General features: G+C 54.5%; 1 protein-coding gene across 2 annotated transcripts in view; it reads right to left on the bottom strand.

Annotated features, from left to right (window-relative positions):
* Positions 1-18,665, bottom strand: part of C4H7orf50 (chromosome 4 C7orf50 homolog) — a 97,069-nt gene extending 78,404 nt beyond the window's left edge. Inside the window, exons 1-2 of one of the 2 annotated variants that reach the window (XM_066273559.1) lie at positions 18,554-18,665; positions 11,173-11,305 (exon numbers count right to left, since the gene is read on the bottom strand). In XM_066273559.1, the coding sequence (XP_066129656.1) occupies positions 11,173-11,305; positions 18,554-18,639 (219 nt within the window). In that variant the 5' untranslated portion in view covers positions 18,640-18,665. Of the gene's footprint in view, positions 1-11,172; positions 11,306-18,553 lie in introns of those variants that run through there. The other variant, XM_066273560.1, reaches the window with a different exon arrangement.
* Positions 18,666-21,039: the final 2,374 nt, after the last annotated feature.

The raw sequence follows: 21,039 nt of genomic DNA, 5'->3' as shown, positions 1-21,039 counted from the left end.
ACACAACTGTGGAGCAGAGCCTCCTGCTGGCCGTCCACAGCCCCAGGCCCACAGGCACGCCCCCAGGAAACTCAGATGAAATGCTCTCTCCAAACTGCACGGAACTGACATGTTGTTGACAATCTCTTTAATCCTCAGTGTGACGGGCCTGGGCCCCAGCGCAGAGCCTGCTGCCCGGACTCAAACAGAGACACTGCACCCTCTCACTTCCAGCCGGGCCCAACAGCGAGGTCTTCCCACCACCGGTCTCTGGGCCAGTGACAGTCGGCCAGAAATGTCCTGCTGGCTGCGAACAAGCTAGCCACTCTGACACCGTGACGGTCACTCTCAGGAGCCCCTGTGGGTGGTTCCGTGTTTGTCTCTGCTGGAGAGCCCAGGAACTCACCGGTCCAAACAATCAAACAACACTGTGGGCTAACTTCTTGACTGGGGCTCCCACAGTGGGTGGCATGAACCTGGGCCTGCTGCCCTGAGTGACTATCACACTGCTGACCAGCTTCCTGCTCTGTCTGCCCAGAGGACGGGATTTTCTAATTCACATTTGAAGACAGTGGCTCCTGGCTCTTGGGGCAGGGCCCCGAGTGAGCAGAGGGCCCCACAGCCTGGGAGCTGTTTGTTTAGTGCAAAAGCCACAAACAAAAATAACCTGACTGAGGAAATACTTGATTCATAAAGAAAGACAAAGAGCTGTTAGTGTAAAGGTGTGTCTGCATGTCACCCCAGAGGACCAGCTTTGCACCAGAACCCATGAAACAGATGACAGTCACAGATGAAAAGTGCACAGATGGCCCTGGCCGGTTGGCTCAGTGGTAGAGCGTCAGCCTGGCGTGCAGGGGTCCTGGGTTCGATTCCTGGCCAGGGCACACAGGAGAGGCGCCCATCTGCTTCTCCACCCCTCCTCCTCTCCTTCCTCTTTGTCTCTCTCTTCCCCTCCCGCAGCCGAGGCTCCATTGGAGCAAAGATGGCCCGGGCGCTGGGGATGGCTCCTTGGCCTCTGCCCCAGGCGCTAGAGTGGCTCTGGTCGTGGCAGAGCGACGCCCCGGAGGGACAGAGCATCGCCCCCTGGTGGGCAGAGCGTCGCCCCTGGTGGGTGTGCCGGGTGGATCCCAGTCGGGCGCATGCGGGAGTCTGTCTCTCCCCGTTTCCAGCTTCAGAAAAATACAAAAAAAAAAAAAAAAAGCGCACAGATGACCAGCACACGCGTGTGGAGAAGGACCGTTCACGGTGGGAATCAAGGAAACTGCATGAGAACAACCGTGAGCCACTTTCTCTGCCACCCTGGAAGACACGAGGAACACTGTGCGCAGGTCGACGTGGGCGCCCTCACGGATGGCGTGGATATGTGCCCGGTGGCTCCTTCCGGATGTCTCTCCGTGTTCTCTCTCTCTCTCTCTCTCTCTCTCTCTCTAACACTGGTCATGTATAGCTCAGGAAAAACAATAAACATCACTCTTTTAAAATTATATTTTGCTGAGTTATTTTCTGCTGACCACAAGGAAGCAAAGCTCACAAATATCTCCCCGGCTGACCGCAGCAGCAATTACAGCCTCAGATGTCGGCATGAGGACAGCTGGAGGAGCCTGTTTTCTTTGGCCCGATGGGGACGCCGGGTCCCTGCAGCAGTGGGAAAAAGCAGCTCGGCTCCCAGTGCTCCTACAGGTCTGCAGGGTTAACGGGAGCTGAGCGCCCTTCCGGAGTCTGAGCGGCACACACGCGTGTGGCCCGCCTGCTCACAGAGCATGGGCCCCAGCCTCCACCTCTGCTTCTGAACGATGCCCCAAAAGCTCCTGGAGAAAGACATGGATGTCACACACAGGCAAGGCCCACGAAGGCGATGGCAAACACGGACCCAGCAGGACAGCCCCGCCACAAGGCCAGGAAATTCCCCAACACCAGCCCACCCCAGACAAAAGAGCCAATCGCACATCCCCAGGGCCGGAACAGCAGTTCCAATTATGCTTCTCCAGATTCCGAGGACAGTTTTGGCTACCTTCTTCCAAATGTGAGCCCTGTGATCAGATGACTAAGATACAAAACAGTGAGACACCAGTGCTGGTGAGGAGGCTGGAGGCTGGCTCTCTCACACAAGGACGGCAGGAGGTCAGATGGGACGGCCACTCTGGAATCTGGAAGTTTCTCCAGAAACTAAACAGGCACATACGAAGTCACCCAGCAGCGAGACTCCTAGACGTTCTCCCGAGGCAGGATGCTTCTCACCACTTTATTCGTTAGAGCAGAGCCCTGAGAACAACCCAAATGTCCTTCATCCCCGGGGCGAGAGGCTGGGAGGTGGGGCCTGAGGGAGCCCTGTGCTGACTGAACATTTCTGTATCTTGACTGTGATGGTGGTCACAGAACCCCCCCACACACACACACACACACAGGTGCATGCAAAGCCAGTGACCTCGGAATGAGGGCTGGGGTAGCACCGTGTCCACTTTCCGGTTCTTTTTTTTTTTTTTTAATTTATTTATTTTTTACAGAGAGAGGGATAGACAGGGACAGACAGACAGGAACGGAGAGAGATGAGAAGCATCAATCAGTTTTTCATTGTGTGTTGCAACACCTTAGTTGTTCATTGATTGCTTTCTCATATGTGCCTTGACCATGGGCCTTCAGCAGACCGAGTAACCCCTTGCTGGAGCCAGTGACCTTAGATTCCAAGCTGGTGGGCTTTTGCTCAAGCCAGATGAGCCCGCGCTCAAGCTGGCGACCTCGGGGTCGCAAACCTGGGTTCTCTGCATCCCAGTCCGATGCTCTATCCACTGCGCCACCGCCTGGTCAGGCCACCTTCCGATTCTGACACCATAGCCTGTTATCAACATGGAACCAGGCAAAGGACACACAGGCAAAGACCTCCTTATAACTGTTTTACAACTTACTATGTATCTACAATAATTTCAAAAATAAATTTCTTTAAGGAAACAAAATCAAGTACACCATGGCACATGTCCCCAGCCCTTCCTGTGCGCACTGTCACAGGGTGACACGTCCCCCAGCCCTTCCTGTGCGCACTGTCACAGGGTGACACGTCCCCCAGCCCTTCCTGTGCGCACTGTCACAGGGTGACACGTCCCCCAGCCCTTCCTGTGCGCACTGTCACAGGGTGACACGACCCCCAGCTCTTTCTGTGTGCACTGTCACAGGGTGACCTGTTTACCCAAAGGCTCCGCCCACCACGTCCACCGGCCCAGGGGCTCCAGGTGCAGGCCCAGCGCTTAGACCAACGTTCAGAACACAGAAGCTCGACACGCGGCTCGTGAGACCCGTCTCTGTCACGCCTAGGGGACCACAGTGGATGGGACAGAATGTGGAGTGCGGGGGGGGGGGGGCTCAGATGTCACCCACTTCCCACACACGCCTGAATCCATCTGTGCACGCGGGAAACACCGTCCCTGTCTCAGCAGAGCAACTCCGGCACAGACAAACCCTCTTCCACTTGTCCCAGAGGCTGGGTTTTGGGAAGCACCACCTTGCTGCAAGCCAGCACTCCTCCCTGTGACTTCTCACTGCTCCCGGTTCTGACACCTCCAGAGAGAGCAGTGCAGAGCCCACCAGACAACACGGCCCCTCGAGAACTAAATGGCCATGCCAGGGACACAGCACACAGCTCTCCCCACCGAGTTCAGCCCTGTGCTGGCCGTCCCCACGTGGAGCCTAGGCAGCAGGGCCAGGGTGACCCCAGTACATCAGCCTGAGTCCTGGAACAAGGCTCCGTCTGGAGTCTCCATCAGGGCTTCTGTGCTCCGTGTGTGCCTGCCAGTCCTGGCCACTGCAGCTCCGTGTGTGTGCCTGCCAGTCCTGGCCACTGCAGCTCCGTGTGTGTGCCTGCCAGTCCTGGCCACTGCAGCGACGCCACTCAATAGCCTCCTGTAAGACAGGAGCGCTGGGGGCCCTCACTTAGGCTCGGGACACGGGGGCCTCTGTCCTGAGACAGCACGTACGAGCCCAAGCTCAGGAAAGTGACCACAGCACAAATCTCCAGTGGTTGAACTTCCCATCTATCTAGATGCTAATTTTATATTTCAAACCAAATGTTCTCTTGCAGCTCACAGAAGCCGTACTCTTTCCCTAATTAGCCCTCCATGAAGCGGTGCCCATGGCAACCTGTGTCACTGCGGCGATGACACATGCCTCACCAGCGCCTGCCACAAACCCAGCATCCGCTCAGGAAGGCCACGGGCCCAGGAGAGGGCTTGTGTCCTTGACTCCAAGTACAACCCCGGGCTTTCTTTCAGGAGGACAGGACTCCCAGCAAGGTGGGGCACGGGGTCTGCTGCCTGAGCGACCAGAGCTCGGGGGGGGGGGGCTGGTTGAAGCTGACAATCCAGACTTGGGGCCAGACTGACTGGAGGTCACACCTGCCACAGCTGTGAGCCCAGCCAACTCCCGTTCCACTCTGGTGGTCTCGGCGGCTCAGACCAGGAGACAGCAAACCACAGCCCCCGCCCCGCCCCCAGCAGCTTCGGTAAACACACTTGTCGGCACAACCACGTCCACTGGCTTATGCACGTCTGCAGCCCTGAGCCGTGCGACGGAGACCCCGTGGCCCACCAAGCCCAAGGCCCTTCCGAGCTGGCCTGACAGGAGAAATCTACCAAACACGCATGTGGTTAGGACCAGCTCTCTGATGAGGGGGGAGATGGATAGTGACCAAAAACACTGACCAAACTGTAAATAACTACTTCATAAAACATGACAGCTGACGGGGGCAGGACACTTCAGGCCCAGACTGTGGGTGCCCAGAACAGACAGGCAGGCACTGAGCCCTGGGGCCGTGTGCCGGTGCCGGAAGGGTGAGCTCCGGCGTCTCGCCGGGACCCTTCGATATCTTTGGACTCTGCCATCACGCCCATGTTACCTAATCAAAGCACAACTTTTAAGCACTGTACACAAAACAGAAGAACAGACCAACCACTGGAATGGAATGCAAGCCCAGGAAAATTCGGAGAAGGGTTAAAAATGTTTACCAAGGGCAGAACGTCCACTAAGTGCCGCGGGACAACTGCATCTTTCCTTTCGAAAAAGATTAAGTCAGACTGCTACCTCACATGAAACACAGACATATATTTCAATTAGTTTAGAAAGCAAAATACAAAAATCAAGACTCCAAATTTGGAGAAAAGTATATAAGAAAATGTTTTTAATTAACTGAAAAAAAGACTTGTTAATAATTGTTGTACACATGAAACTAATGTCATATGTCAAACTTCAGTTTTAAAAAAAGTTAAAAATTTAAAATTAATATCATCAAAAACCATGAAACAAATTGGAAAAATGTATGCATAAGATATACACCAAAAAATCATTTTTGTCTTTTTTTTAATGTTTTATTGATTTTAGAGAGAGGAAAAGAGAGAGCAGAGACAGAGAGGAATAGATTGATGTTCTTGACGGGGATTGAACCGGCAACCTCTTGTGCTTCAGGATAATGCTCTAACCAACTGAGCTGTCCAGCCAGGGCTCAAGTCCTTATTGAAAAAAGGTAATCATTTCAACAAGAAAATAGGCAAAAGATGTGACGAGAAAACTTATGGAGAAAAGACAAAAGGCAAATAAATAGTAGAAAAATGCCTGCTTCGCTAGAGAGCAGGAGAGTAAATTAAAACAGACTCTGCCCCGTGGGAACGTGAGGAAAGGCGCCCTGGGAGGTCGAGTGGGGCCCGGGGCACCTCGTTTCAACTCCGCACAGCCCCTGCCCTGCAGCCCTGCCTTCCCAGGGGTCACACAGGAGCGCAGCGACACACGGGCTCTCCTGGGGAGCTGCTGGGACCTCCGGGACGTCGCTGAGCATCTCTGGTCTCTCACATGTGCTTGATGACTGTCTCCGGTTCCCGTTCAGCCCACGTTCAGCCCACCAGTCCATCAACTACAATTCCAGTGCTGGCAACCCAGCTCTCAGCAGTCACAGAGGAGAAAGCAAGAACAATGCAAGAGGGGACATTCTGCGGAGAAAAACCACCAGGCTCCCAGGGAACTGCTTGCAAGAGGAGCAGCCCGCCCCCACTGGTGTAAGGACAAGCAGTCTGCTGCCGGACCAGGCAGAACAGCACTGGTGGGGAGCACCCTGGCTCGGAGGAGACTCTGGAGGCTCTTGGTGGGCTGTCAAGATTACAAAGGAAAAGATGGTCTGCAGGAGGCAGCTTTGCTTCCTCTCCGTATAAACCGCACCCAGGATCCAAGGAGTCCACGGGCAAAGCACTGGCTCCCCAGCCCAGCTGTCCCACTGGCCGCATGTCAGCCAAGCCCATGGACCGAGACTGCACTGGGCACTTGGGACCAACTGCCTATGGAGAGCATACGTGATACTCTGAAGGAAGAAAAGGGGTCATGACCCTTCCAGAGGTGACCTGTCACTGTGCACTCCAGACCCCCCCTGAGAAGGACAGTGTGGTCAGCACATGACAGGCCTTTCTCCCAACAATACCATCAAGAAGATAAATGAGGTATGTGAGTTCCTTATATGGGGCTTGCAAGGCTGACCCAGGAGCCACGCCACCTCGCTGACAGTGCTCAGCAGTACACTCGGAACCAGGGCAGGCAATGCGCCGTGCTGTAGCCAGAGACTGGAAACCCGTAGCCAGAGACTGGAAACCCGTAGCCAGAGACTGGAAACCCATAGCCAGAGACTGGAAACCCGTAGCCAGAGACTGGAAACCCGTCGAGTGAGTCTTCTCCACCACCAGTTGGACGGAGGTGACTGTGGGTGACCCAGCCTCTCTGATGGACTCGTCTGTGAAGCCCAGCACGTGCACTTGGCCACAAGACCTCAAGGCCCCCGAGCACCCAGGACTGAGGTGATCTGTGATGGAGGAGTGCTCTGCACACAGGGAGCCTCCAACGGAGACCAGTGAGGCGAGCTCCGGAACCACGACGGAGACCAGTGAGGGGAGCTCCGGAACCACGACGGAGACCAGTGAGGCGAGCTCCGGAACCGCAGCCGAGACCAGTGAGGCGAGCTCCGGAACCACGATGGAGACCAGTGAGGCGAGCTCCGGAACCACGACGGAGACCAGTGAGGCGAGCTCCGGAACCACGACGGAGACCAGTGAGGGGAGCTCCGGAACCGCGACGGAGACCAGTGAGGCGAGCTCCGGAACCGCAGCCGAGACCAGTGAGGCGAGCTCCGGAACCACGACGGAGACCAGTGAGGAGAGCTCCGGAACCACGAGGGAGACCAGTGAGGGGAGCTCCGGAACCGCGACGGAGACCAGTGAGGCGAGCTCCGGAACCGCGACGGAGACCAGTGAGGCGAGCTCCGGAACCGCGGCCGAGACCAGTGAGGGGAGCTCCGGAACCGCGACGGAGACCAGTGAGGCGAGCTCCGGAACCGCGGCCGAGACCAGTGAGGGGAGCTCCGGAACCACGGCCGAGAGCCCCTCCCGTCTGCAGGCAGCTGACATGCACTTACAGCAGCAGAGAGGCAGCCAGCCAGCCCAGGTGCCCTCCAAAGCGTGCAGACACCTGACAGGCCAGGCTGTGGCGGCAGTGTGCCTCGTGGGGCTGGGTGTCGAGAGCAGAACAGAGACCCTGCCCCCAGCAAGGGCAGAGGGGACGCAGAGGCCTGCAGAACCCACAGTCCAGCCAGCCTAGGCGCCCTCCAAAGCGTGCAGACACCTGACAGGCCAGGCTGTGGTGGCAGTGTGCCTCGTGGGGCTGGGTGTCGAGGGCAGAACAGAGACCCCACCCCCAGCAAGGGCAGAGGGGACGCAGAGGCCTGCAGAACCCACAGCCCAGCCTGCCCTTCCAACCAGCCAGGTGCACCAGAGCCAGCAGCCCTGTCTGAACATGCACTGATCTAACATTAACTCCTCACAACCCCTTCTTTCAAGTAAGAAACTGGTCTTAGAAGAAACAGGATGGGACCTGGTTTGTCCAGCCCCTAAGCACAAACTCATGAGGAAGGTTCAAGAAGCTATAAATGAGAAGGGCAGGGACAGGGCACACTGAGCCCCTGGTGGAGGGCATCTCCCTCAGAGGAGAGACCTGGAAGCCCATCTCTGAATGCCCTCTCTGTCTCACCGGGGTCCTCTCTAAGCAGTCACCATGACAACCACGCTGTGGACACGGGACTTCACAAAGCACCCTTCTTCTCCACCAGTTCAGGCCCACAGGGTCAGCACAGGCTAACGGCTAGTGAGCGAGGCACACTCAGCAGTGAGGAGTGGCCAGGGGCCCTCACGACCCCCGAGCAGCACAAACGGCCCCTAGATGGAACATGGTGGAAGCTGGACCAGAGAGACAGCGGACACAGCCCGGGGCCCAGCAGGGGTGGGGACTCTAACTTGGGGACACCCCTGGGGAGTCGAAGGGTCACTGGTTGGGGATACTTCAGCCATCCTGGCACAAGCTTGTGCTACGGGATGTGACCACACAGGGACCCGCAGGCCTCCCCAGACGGACATTTCCGGGAGGACAACACAGTGACCCCCATGGGGACAGGGGCGTCTCCACTCTCCACTGGATTCCAGAGGCTCCTGCAGGCTGGGGTGGCGGGGACAGCACAGTACTTTTCCACAGCTCCTGGGGCAGGACAAGGCTCTGGGCCCAGTAGGCCCACCCTCAGTAAGTTGAGGCGTAGCGATCAACACTCTGTCCTTTATGACACTGGCACCTCTTTTCCTGTTTCCCGTGAGAACAAGAGTGTGAGTGAGTAAACCCTGTACCAGCAGAGAGCAGGCTGTGCTCCCAGGAAGAGCCTTTCCTCTTCCACGGGAGACTGACCCCACAAGACAAGAGGGATCTTGGGAACACAAGTCAGCACCCAAGTCACCAAAACCCACCTGAAAACCCTGGAAGTCCCAGACGTCTGGGCTCCCCAGCACCTGAAAGGAAACCAGAGCGCCCCCTGCTGGCCAATCAGGGCGGTGCCGGGGCTCGCAGGGCTGGTCCTGCCCCTCAGAACACTGACCAGAAGTGCACGGGACTCTCTAGGGACCCGTCCACTGACCCAGACCTAATGAGCTCCTGGGCAACACAGCAGCCTGGAGAGAAACAGCCAAAGGCTTGCTTTTCCCCTTTGTTTTCCAAATTTCTTTTAATCAACATGTATTTTAACGACAAAAAACAATCACTTTTAACAAAAAAGACTGTGCCAGTATTTCCCATTAGGCCACACTGCTCTGTGGGTCCCACCAGAGACCAGCAGCAATAAGCAGAGATCACGAAGAAAGGAAAATTGTGAGTTAATGACAAAATTAAAAGTCACCGAGGTGATCATGTAGAGTTCACTCTGAAGAAACTGGGGAGTCTAGAAAGCAGGGAAGTGCGAGAGTAATGGTCCAAGGAAACCACGTGCGGCCGAGAGAAACGGTCCGAGGAAACCACGTGCGGCCGAGAGAAACGGTCCGAGGAAACCACGTGCGGCCGAGAGAAACGGTCCGAGGAAACCACGTGCGGCCGAGAGAAACGGTCCGAGGAAACCACGTGCGGCCGAGAGAAACGGTCCGAGGAAACACGTGCGGCCGAGAGAAACGGTCCGAGGAAACACGTGCGGCCGAGAGAAACGGTCCGAGGAAACACGTGCGGCCGAGGAAACCACGTGCGGCCAAGAGAAACGGTCCGAGGAACCACGTGCGGCCGAGAGAAACGGTCCGAGGAAATACGTGTGGCCGAGGCTCCGCAGGGCCTGCGCGGCTCTGGACCATGGGAGCGCTGGTCACTCTACAAACCAGCTTCAGCGGGAATACGGGCCACAGAGCAGACGCCCGGGGACCAGCGGTGGAGAAAGGGAGAGCAGTGAGTCAGCCAGGGACAGGTTTGCGAGAGTCTGCATTCACAGAAAGGCAGGCGGCCGCATCGGCGGGGGCCTCCTGACCTAGGAGCCACGGAAACAGGAGGAAAGGTGCCTGGGATCTTGTGCACCCCCCAGACCTTGCAGGTTCTTGGGGTGCCCAGGACTAGGGGGCTTCCTCCCCCAGGCCCTGGGCAGTGGCAGCTGAGAGGAGGTGCCCCGACACAGTGAGTGCCCTCTGTACACACACCCTGCACTTGTCTGCCCAGCCAGACGGATGAATCAGTGCATGCCGCCTCCCAAGAGCAGAGCTGCCTTCCTGGATGGAGGCCTGGAGTGATCCGGACCAGCAGCCATCAGGCCCGGCGGGACCTCCAGACTCTCAAGGTGTCCCCAACACGGTGGTCTCAGGGATCCCACTCCTGGACCTTGCTGCCACACGTACTCAAGCTCACACCTACTCTGAGAGGCTCAAGAGGGCTTGCTCACTGGTCCCATGTCCCTGCACAATGGTCCTTCCCACATTCTCAAGAAAGGCTACCTGTCACACTGCACGTCACACAGGCTCAGTCTGAAACACTGCTGTACAAACAGCGAACAAACCCTTGGCCAAGCCAGGCGGTTTCCAATCTCCCTTCTGAAGAGAATGAAGGACCCAATCAAGCTCTCAGGAGATCTATGAAAGTTTACTTTGAGGACATGTGCCAAATACCCCAGAAGCTCTTGGGGTTCAGGATCCAGCCACTCACTCCCCTTACCATTCTGTGGGAATCAGATCACTCGGGCTTGCCGCAGGCACGAGAAGTGGGGGACGGGGGACGGGACAGAGCAGTGCTGATCCCCGCCTCCCCAGCGCAGCCAGTGCTGCTCGCCTCGTCACACCTGACTACACGGTGAACAGTGTGCACTGTCTTCTGCTGCTCTGACTGCCGCACACCAGGAATTACAAAGAGCTTGAGACCGAGAAAAACGGGAATGCTCAGAACTTGGTGGTAACAGACGACAAACTGAAATGTGTACAGGTATTTTTGTGGTGAATTTACGTTAAGCTCGAGATGAGATTTTTAGATGCGAACTTCTACACACTTCAGTGCGGTTCCCGGGCGGCACTTCTCCGCCTCCCTCTGTGCGCCAGGCCACCCGCTCCCCAGGGCACAGCCCAGATCCCAGCTCCAGCCGTCGCCACCCTGGCGCCTCCCCTGAGCCATGAACAGCCCCTTGAAAACATAGATTGGGTGGCTGAAGAAAGACAGCCATGGTGTTCCCACCCAAAAGTGGTGAAATGCTTATTTGTCCTAAGCTGCTTTGGTGAGCACTGAGTATGACCACGTGTGACTTATTCCACCCTCTGCACCATGCGGACAGACGCGGCGATGTGACCCTTCACTGTCCCTCCAGGCCAGGACACGAGGAGAGGCCCGCGGGAGCGCAGCACCTACCTCAGGACGCACCTCCGTGGAGCCCTGTGCGGAGTCAGGCGCCGGCAGCGGCCTTGGCTCCAAGGCCGACGCGGTCTTCACCTTTTTGTTCCTTCTCTTGGGCACGCGGGCGGCCCTCTTCTGCTTCGCCATCCTGCAACAGACAGACAGCGAGCGGGGAATGAGAGGTCTTGAGCCAGTCTTTTCATATTCTCCCGCGTGAGAGGAACACAAAGGTGTCTCAGAAACTAGGAGACTGCATAAAAGGTGGGAAGACTCAGACCTCTAGGCTCATCACCTTAGGCCAGTGGTCCCCAACCTTTTCTGGGCCACGGACCGGCCTTTAGGGTGGGACGGATAAATATATCACGTGATCGAGACAAGCGTCCAGAGTGAGCCTTAGGCGGATGTAACAGAGAATCTGGTCATTTAAAAAAAATAAAACATCGTTCAGACTTAAATATAAATAAAACGGAAATAATGTAAGTTACTTATTCTTTCTCTGCAGACTGGTACCAAATGGCTCCCAGACTGGTACCGGTCCGCAGCCCAGGGGTTGGGGACCATTGCCTTAGACAACTGAATGTCTTTTCTCTTTTCTGAGTGTTTTAGCACACTGTACACTCTGTATTTCTAACAAAACATCAACAGGAAGCTGTTGAACATTAAGAGAAATATAATTTTAAATTTTTTTATGGTTTTATTTGAGCCAAAGCAGAAACATCAGTTTAATGACCGTCAAAATTTTCCTGAAGTGAAAATTATAAAAATTTGTCTATTTCCTAATTTTTGACAATTTGAGGTTATTTTTATTTTCTGCTCTTATGGACTGACTCACACTTCCCCACCAGCGAGGGAGGCTGCCCGTGGCCACACGCACCGTCAGCAGGGCGATGGGTTGCCCACACTGGAGGCTCACAGTGTGTCTGGGGTGGCCTCCTGGGAGGGAGGAGCAGCAGCTGGGGCCACACGACGGGCTGCCACGTGACCTGAGGAGCTAGAACTCTGAGTGTGGTAACAGAAAAGCCCACGAATTCTAATACCAAGTGCCTTCGTGGGACCATGTGATGGGGAACCCAGAGCCAAGATGGAGGTCAGGGTCCCGAGGGCAGGTCGGAGGGCTCGGGGCGGCCATCTGAGGGGGACCAGGCCGACCCTTGGCGGGAGGAGCAGGAACGGAGCCGACTCCAGCTGCAGCAGTGCAGGCTAGGCTGGCCCTGGCAGAACGGCAGGAGCAAGTTGAAGCCCACCCCTCCCCACCCCTGGACGGCTCTAGCCCCTCTGGGTGGAGCCTAACAGGGAGCTGGAAACAGAAGAGCATTTCCCATAGTCCCAGAAGTAGCCATGCGGGCACGCCCATACGGAAGGAAATGGTGCCCCTGGACTGAGACAGTGTGATGACCAGTGTGTGCAAACACACATTGCTTTCTGGTTTTTTTTACAGAGACAGCGAAAGTCAGAGAGAGGGATAGACAGGGATAGACAGACAGGAACGGAGAGAGATGAGAAGCATCAATCATTAGTTTTTCATTGCGTGTTGCAACACCTTAGTTGTTCATTGATTGCTTTCTCATATGTGCCTTGACTGCGGGCCTTCAGCAGATCGAGTGACCCCTTGCTGGAGCCAGCGACCTTGGGTTCAAGCTGGTGGGCTCTTGCTCAAACCAGATGAGCCCGTGCTCAAGCTGGCAACCTCGGGGTCTCGAACCTGGGTCCTCCGCATCCCAGTCCGACGCTCTATCCACTGCGCCACCGCCTGGTCAGGCTGCTTTCTGGTCTTGTAAGGCACAACCCATCACACACAAACAAAAGGCGACATAGAAAAACCAGGGCAAACCAACACAAGGGGACCCATTCAATAATTACAACAAATGAGACTGTGCTACATACAGACAGAGGATGAAAAATACACAACACTATGTGTACTGTTATCCAATTTTATTTTTAAGAGAATAACAGAGAAAGTTCCATTTGTGTACACACAGTCACACACATATGACAACGTCTGAAGGATACAAACAAAGCCTTTACCTAAGGGGGTGGTATTTCAAGAAACTATTTTTTCATAACTCAGTTTTATTTTGCTTTTTTCAAGACTTTATATTTTGAAATGTATAATTAGCAGTGTGATAAGAAATCTAGAAAGAATGAAACTGTTGACACAGGGACTTTGAAAAGACAGAGAACTCTGCCAGCAAATTACCTTGGAGAAATAATAGAAGCTTATTATTTACCTAACAATTACCATAAAAATTAAGTTAAATCTGGCCCTGGCCAGTTGGCTCAGCGGTAGAGCGTTGGCCTGGCGTACGGGGGACCCGGGTTCGATTCCCGGCCAGGGCACACAGGAGAAGCACCCTTTGCTTCTCCACTCCCCTCCCCTCCTTCCTCTCTGTCTCTCTTTTCCCCTCCCGCAGCCAAGGCTCCATTGGAGCAAAGATGGCCTGGGCGCTGGGGATGGCTCCTTGGCCTCTGCCCCAGGCGGCAGAGCGACGCCCCCTGGTGGGCAGAGCATCGCCCCCTGGTGGGCAGAGCTTCGCCCCTGGTGGGCGTGCCGGGTGGATCCCTGTCCAGCGCATTCGGGAGTCTGTCTGTCTCTCCCTGCTTTTAAAAAGAAAAAAAAGAAAAAAAATTAAGTTAAACCTATATTCACTCTGTAAGTTATTTAAAAGTTTAATCACTAAGCCTGCTTGCTAAAGGGGGGGGGGGGCAGTGGGACTCTGCCAAATTATAAAAAGGTTCCTTTTAACAGTTCCAAGGGATGGTGACTTCTAATTTCGAGGCAATGTTTGTATAGAAGACCATTCCTTACAGTTATAGTTAATTGACTATTGACAAGAGGCTGAGACCACCTGATTGAAAAGAGCAGTCTTTTCAAGAATGGAACTGGGACAACTGAACATCCGCATTGGAACCCCACCTCACACCCTACACAAACTTAACTCAGAAAGGATAAAAAACCTAAATGTCAGAGCTGAACTATGAAAGTCTAAGAAGAAAACACAGCAGTAACTCTTCATGCCCTTGCATTAGACAATGGTTTCTCAGCTATACACCAAAAACATAAGCAGCAAAAGAGGAGGCAAATTTGACCTGTGGTGGAGCAATGGATAAAGCGTCGACCTGGAAATGCTGAGGTCGCCGGTTCGAAACCCTGGGCTTGCCTGGTCAAGGCACATATGGGAGTTGATGCTTCCTGCTCCTCCCTCCTTCTCTCTCTCACCCTTTCTCTCTCTTCTCTAAAATTAAAAAAAAAAAAAAAAAAAGAGCAGGCAAATTTGACTCATAATTAAAAATGTCTGTGCTGGCCCTGGCTGGATGGCTCAGCGGTAGGGCGTCAGCCCAGCGTGCGGAAGTCCTGGGTTTGATTCCCGGCCAGGGCACACAGGAGAAGCGCCCATCTGCTTCTCCACCCCTCCCCCTCTCCTTTCTCTGTCACTCTCTTCCCCTACGGCAGCCAAGGCTCCATTGGAGCAAAGTTGGCTGGGGCACTGAGGATGGCTCCATGGCCTCCGCCTCAGGCGCTAGAATGGCCCCACTTGCAACGGAACGACACCCCAGATGGGCAGAGCATCGCCCCCTGGTGGGCAGAGCGTCGCCCCCTGGTGGGCGTGCCGAGTGGATCCCGGTCAGGCGCATGCAGGAGTCTGTCTGCCTCTCCCCCCAACCCCCCCACCCCGCTTCTCACTTTGGAAAAATACAAACAACAACAAAATGTCTGTACTACAAATGACGCCAGCAAGAAAGTAAAAAGGCATCCTGCACACAGACCTGGAGCAACACCTGCAAGTCTACATCTGACAAGAGGCTTGTACACAGAATGTATCAGCCTTTGCGACTCAACCAAAAAAAAAAAAAAAAAGACAAATAACCTCATTTTAAAATGGGCAGAGATCTGAATATACATTTTTCTAAAGAAGATACACACATGGCCTGACCTGTGGTGGCGCAGTGGATAAAGCGTTGACCTGGAAATGCTGAGGTCACCGGCTCGAAACCCTGGGCTTGCCTGGTCAAGGCACATATGGGAGTTGATGCTTCCTGCTCCTCCCCCCTTCTCTCTCTCTCCCTCTCTGTCTCCTTTCTAAAATGAATAAAAAGGCCCTGGCCGGTTGGCTCAGCGGTAGAGTGTCGGCCTGGCGTGCGGGGGACCCGGGTTCGATTCCCGGCCAGGGCACATATGAGAAGCGCCCATTTGCTTCTCCACCCCCCCCCTCCTTCCTCTCTGTCTCTCTCTTCCCCTCCCGCAGCCAAGGCTCCATTGGAGCAAAGATGGCCCGGGCGCTGGGGATGGCTCCTTGGCCTCTGCCCCAGGCGCTGGAGTGGCTCTGGTCGCAGCAGAGCGACGCCCTGGAGGGGCAGAGCATCGCCCCCTGGTGGGCGTGCCGGGTGGATCCCGGTCGGGCGCATGTGGGAGTCTGTCTGACTGTCTCTCCCCGTTTCCAGCTTCAGAAAAATACAAAAAAAAAAAAAAAAAAGAATAAAAAATAAAAAACCAAGCCCTGGCCAGTTGGCTCAGCGGTAGAGCGTTTGGCCTAGCGTGCGGGGGACCCGGGTTCGATTCCCGGCCAGGGCACATAGGAGAAGCGCCCATTTGCTTCTCCACCCCTCCACCGCGCTTTCCTCTCTGTCTCTCTCTTCCCCTCCCGCAGCCAAGGCTCCACTGGAGCAAAGATGGCCCGGGCGCTGGGGATGGCTCCTTGGCCTCTGCCCCAGGCGCTAGAGTGGCTCTGGTCGCAACATGGCGACACCCAGGATGGGCAGAGCATCGCCCCCTGGTGGGCAGAGCGTGGCCCCATGGTGGGCGTGCCGGGTGGATCCCGGTCGGGCGCATGCAGGAGTCTGTCTGACTGTCTCTCCCTGTTTCCAGCTTCAGAAAAATGAAAAAAAAAAAAAAAAGAAGATACACACGTGGCCAAGAAGTACATGAAAAGATGCTCAACACCACTTGTCATTAGAGAAATGCAAACCACGGGACATACCACGTCACAGTCACAAGGACGGCTAGACTCAAAGACAAGTAAGAACAATAAATACTGGTGATGATGTGGGGAAACCAGAGTTCTCACTTGCTGTTGGTGGGATAGAAAATGGTCAGCCACTTTGTCAACAGTCTGGCAGGTCTTCAAAAACCTAAACGCACATATGTGATGACCCAGCAATTCCACCCCTGGTTATCTACTCAGGAAAATGCACACATCCGCACAGCACTTTAAACGCTAATGTCCATTACAGCATTAGCAATAATATCCTAATCCTAAAGGGTGGAAACATGAAAACAACCTACTGATGGTGGTCTATCCATGCACTGGAGTATCAGTCAGCCATACAAGTAAGTGCTCACAATGCAACAAAAGGATGGACTAGTTAGACCTGTGGTGGTGCAGTGGATAAAGCGTCAACCTGGAAATGCTGAGGTTGCTGGTTCGAAACCCTGGGCTTGCCTGGTCAAGGCACATATGGGAGTTGATGCTTCTCGCTCCTCCCCTTCTCTCTCTCTCTCTCTCTCTCCCTCTCTCTCTCTTCTCTCTCCCCCTCTCTCTCTCCTTTCTAAAATGAATAAATTAAAAAAAAAGAAAAAAATTAAAAAAAAAAGGATGGACTAGATACAATATAACCCTTATGTTGTAAGAAAAACTCTATACAAATATGTACACAGGAAAAAACTAGAAGGAAATGCATTTTTAGAAATTAGACATATAAAATACCCCCCCTTTATATTTTCTTGTAATTTCTGCAATAAGAGGGGAAAAAATTGCTCAGTGAAGGAAACCATTCCATCAGCACAAAGCTGACAGCCCAGGTCAGACAGACAGGAGAGGCTGCTCAATGTCTGGGCTGGGCTGGGCTGCAATTACCGATCAGGACAAGTCAAAGCCAGCAGGCTGCCAGAGAGCCACGGCTGAAGAGCAACAGCACAGGACCATAAAAAAATAAAATCAGCTCTAGGAAGAAAAATCTTTTTTTTAAATCTGAAAATAATCCCTTCTAGTCCAGACCGCCCCTCTCACCCAGAGCATCTAAGTTACTTCTTATGTCTCGGCAGGAAAGGCACCTCCGGACTCACTGGGCAGAGCCCCCCCAGAAGGAGGGTCTGGGCCCTCACAATCCACAGCCCTCTAGGAGACCAGTCCCAGCAGCACATGTGCGGAGTCCCAGTTCCTGGACCCAGGGCTGTGCTTTGCTCCTGTCCACTTTGATGCAGGACTATTCCAGGACTGACCTGCCCACCTAGACAAACAGCCTCCAGCTTCTGCTCCTCCGCTCCCTGACCCTACTCCCCCCACACACACACACCAAACTCTGAACTCTGTTACAAGAAGCATCCTACCTCCAAGCCCACCTCCCATCCTTCTAGCTCTTTCCTGCTCACCACCTCTTGGCACCGTGAGGTCCAATAACCCAACTTCACCAAGACCCTCACCCCTCTTCATCCACTTCATGTCCATGGTCCATTAGTTCAACTCACCTTTACACACACTCTCAGCTCCTTCTCTGTCAAAACCCCAACTCTCCTACCTGCTCCTGCTGGCTAGAAACCCTCAGGACCAGGGTGATTGGTCTCACTAGCCTCAAGGGGGATCTCTAGTGCTGACCAGTAGTTCCACCACTCTTCCCACCTGCAGCCACTCGTCTGGACGACCGACCACCCGCCGTTCTTTCACCTCTCCTCATCCCTCAAGCTCCAGTATCGCCTCCCCTTCTCCATTCTCCGCGGGAAGTCTTCAATTCCCGATCACTGAACTTTCACAAGGTCCCACACCCACGGATCATCTGTCCTTCTCCGCTGTTACGATGGAAACTGTCCACACTCCCACATCAAGGCCAAACCCTTTTCTTGTGCGCTGGGGCCCATCCCCCCTGCCTACCCCGCGGCAGCGCACTAGGCCCTTCCCCTCCTGAAATCATTTCTCCATCCCTTCCAGCGAATCAACCACAAGGTCCCACATCTTGCAAACTCCTCGTTCCATGCGCTCCTCACCCCGCGCCCGCTTCCATCTCTGGAAAAACCCTCAAGACGGGTCCACTTGCACTGTCGAACTCCCCTCCTGCCGTTCCCCCTTGTCCCCGCTTCCAACCACGCTACCAAATGTGTTCTCATCGCAACCACCGACGACACCCTCGTGCTGACAAATAACAAAGGTCCTCTCCTGGCCCCACGGCGGCCCGGCCCCTCTGAGCCCTCTCCCCACTTAGACCTCGGCCTTTCCCTGCGAAGACCTGAATAAAGCACACAGTTTCTAACAGCCAAGGCCACACCTTTACAATGACCCCAATCCCCCCTAAAACTGCCTGCCGGAGAAAAACAAGGCCGCCAAAAATAACCCAGCCGACCCCTAAAGACAGGGCCGGTCTCCCAGCCCCGTTCCACGGCCCCGCCCGGCCCCCGGCCCCCACTCACCAGGGGAAAGCGGGCGTCCTCCCCCGGGCCTGCAGGTCCCGGCCACGGCCGCCCGCCGCGGTGCTCCGGGTCCGTGTCCTCTCCATCCCGCCCCTGTGCCCACGTGGCCGGGCCACGCCGCGCTCCTGCGGGTCCCCCGCACGCGAGCTCCCGCACCCGCTGCTCCGCCAGCTACCACGCGGGATGTTTCTCCCCGGCGCTCATCACCGCCCCTTCGGCCCCGCCGGGCCCTTCCCTGGTGCATGCACGCGCGCCAGACCTGTGCACGGCAGTCGCGCGGGGCCTCGAGCGCTGGGAGCCCGCGAAGCGCGGTGACAGGAAGATCCAGGCGGCCGATGGCTCAGTCCTGGGGTTCCGCAGGGCTGCCCGGAGGCGAAGGACGCCAAGGCCCTCCGCGTGTCCCTCCCGCCGCCCCCGGAGGGCCTCCAGCCCCGCCGACGCTCCTGCACCGCCGCCACCCCGCCACTCACAGACTCCACCGCGCTCGCCTACCTGCGCGTGGCCGCCGACTCCGGCTTCCGGCAGGGGCGGTGCCCAGGTAACGCCGTCCCGCCCTCCGGAGCGGCGCCGCCCATTGGTCGGGGACCGCCTCCGTCTCCCTAATGACCAATAGCAAGCAGCGGTTGCGCGGGGCCGGGAAAGTGACGTCATCTCTAGATGCCGCCAGTCGCTGAGAGCCGCCGGTTGCCAGGCAACCCCTCACGTGTGGCCGTCAGGGTTCCAGCCCCACACCGAGGTTTCTGGCCTTTGGTGAGGCTGCTATTCTGGGGTTCGGTGGGCTTGAATGGATGACGCCTCTTGTGATCTACGAGGATTCGTCTCAAACGTAATAAATTTATATAAATTATAAATGCTGTAATTTAAACTGCGCACGATGTTTAAATGTCACCAACGTTACACGTGTACGAAGGTTTTCTAGAGTCCTATCTTCAAGAATTTTGTAAATTCAGACTAGTGGTCACCTCAGGTTGGAGGTAAAGGATAGAGGTGTCTCTGATTCAAAACTGGTAAAATTAACCAGATGAGTGGCAGATACCTGAGTTAAATCCGTGTTCGGTTCTTAGAGATATTTAACAGTCCTGACACTTAGGGAACTGGGCCGGGTGGGGAGGATAGCCTCTGAGGCTCACTGCTAAGGTGAGGACAGGGAAGCGAGGCAGCAGCTCGTGGGGAGGTGCTTAGATGGGAAATAATAGCAAGCTAGTAGTATTCTCTAGTGTCACTCTCTGTGGATAATTAACTAGCTTGTTCTTAATTGTGAGGTGTTACAATTTACAATAAACATCCTGGCCTGATCTGTGGATAAGGCCTCAACCTGGAATCGCTGAGGTTGCTGGTTCAAAACCCTGGGCTTGCCTGGTCAAGGCACATATGGGAGTTGATGCTTCCTGCTCCTCCCCCCTTCTATCTCTCTCTGTCTCTCTCTCTCTTTCTCTCTCTCTCTCTCTCTCTTACCTCTCTATAATGAATAAATAAAATCTTAAAAAAAAAAAAACATCCTGCCTGTCTCTTGGCCACATATGTGAGAGTTTCTGCAAGGCAGGTACTCAGAATTTCTGGGCCCCAGGTATGAGCATGTCCAACTTTACTGACTGTAGGAGAAACTATTCAAACTGGTTCCACTGGGCCTCACGACTACACACACACACACACACACAAATAAGAAAAAGAAAAAAAAAGGTTTTATCTATCCATAAACTCAAATAATATAATTTACTTGTGCTTTTCATTTTAGCTCTGGTAATGCAGGAATAGGTGATTCAGATCACCCTCCTACTGAGAACCGATTTTTAAAAGCTGGTCAAAATATATATTTTAAAATCCTGTTCTATGGCATTAGTATGACAGTGAAATCATATATGGGACCGATAAACAGGAAGGAAAAAAAAAGGGAAACCCAAAGAAGTAAGCCTTACATTCGGGGCTATTTTTTACTCAGGGATCAGTCAGTTCTGGAAGAAGCAACTGCAAGGCTGAGAACCTGAACAGAGGTTTTGACAGCTTTGTGGCTAAGGCAGAAGGTACTTGTAAATGTCGAAAACCTGCAAGGCCAGATCATCCACTGTGCCTGTGACAGGCAGGTGCACTTGCCAGTCTCTGCTATTCCAAAATCTCATGTCCCATTCGACACTGCGCAGCTCAACCCCAAGGCAGTGTCTTCTGCTGCTCCCTCCCATAGAGAACAGCCACCACTGAGCTGCTCAACTAGGCAAGGTTTCCCTCGCCAGCATGTCCCTTACCACTAGTGAAAAGCAGGTCCTTTGGGCCCTCTAGGGATCAAAATCAGTGATGGGTCCTCTGGTCTCTTGGTAATAAATGTGTACTAACAAGCTCACCTCTCCATGCATCCTGGCCCCTATCAAGGCAGATCTGGCATCTCCACCTATTTTTTGATGACCACCATTACATCCAAGCCCCCCCTAAAGTCATCTCAAGTAACTGAGGGAGGATATAGGAGTGTAAAGTATCTCTGAATGCTGAAAGGT

The sequence above is a fragment of the Saccopteryx bilineata genome, chromosome 4 (assembly GCF_036850765.1).
Source record: "Saccopteryx bilineata isolate mSacBil1 chromosome 4, mSacBil1_pri_phased_curated, whole genome shotgun sequence".
NCBI lineage: Eukaryota > Metazoa > Chordata > Mammalia > Chiroptera > Emballonuridae > Saccopteryx > Saccopteryx bilineata.
The sequence above is the reverse complement of the archived record's forward strand: the minus strand, read 5'-3'. Positions and strand labels throughout refer to the sequence as shown.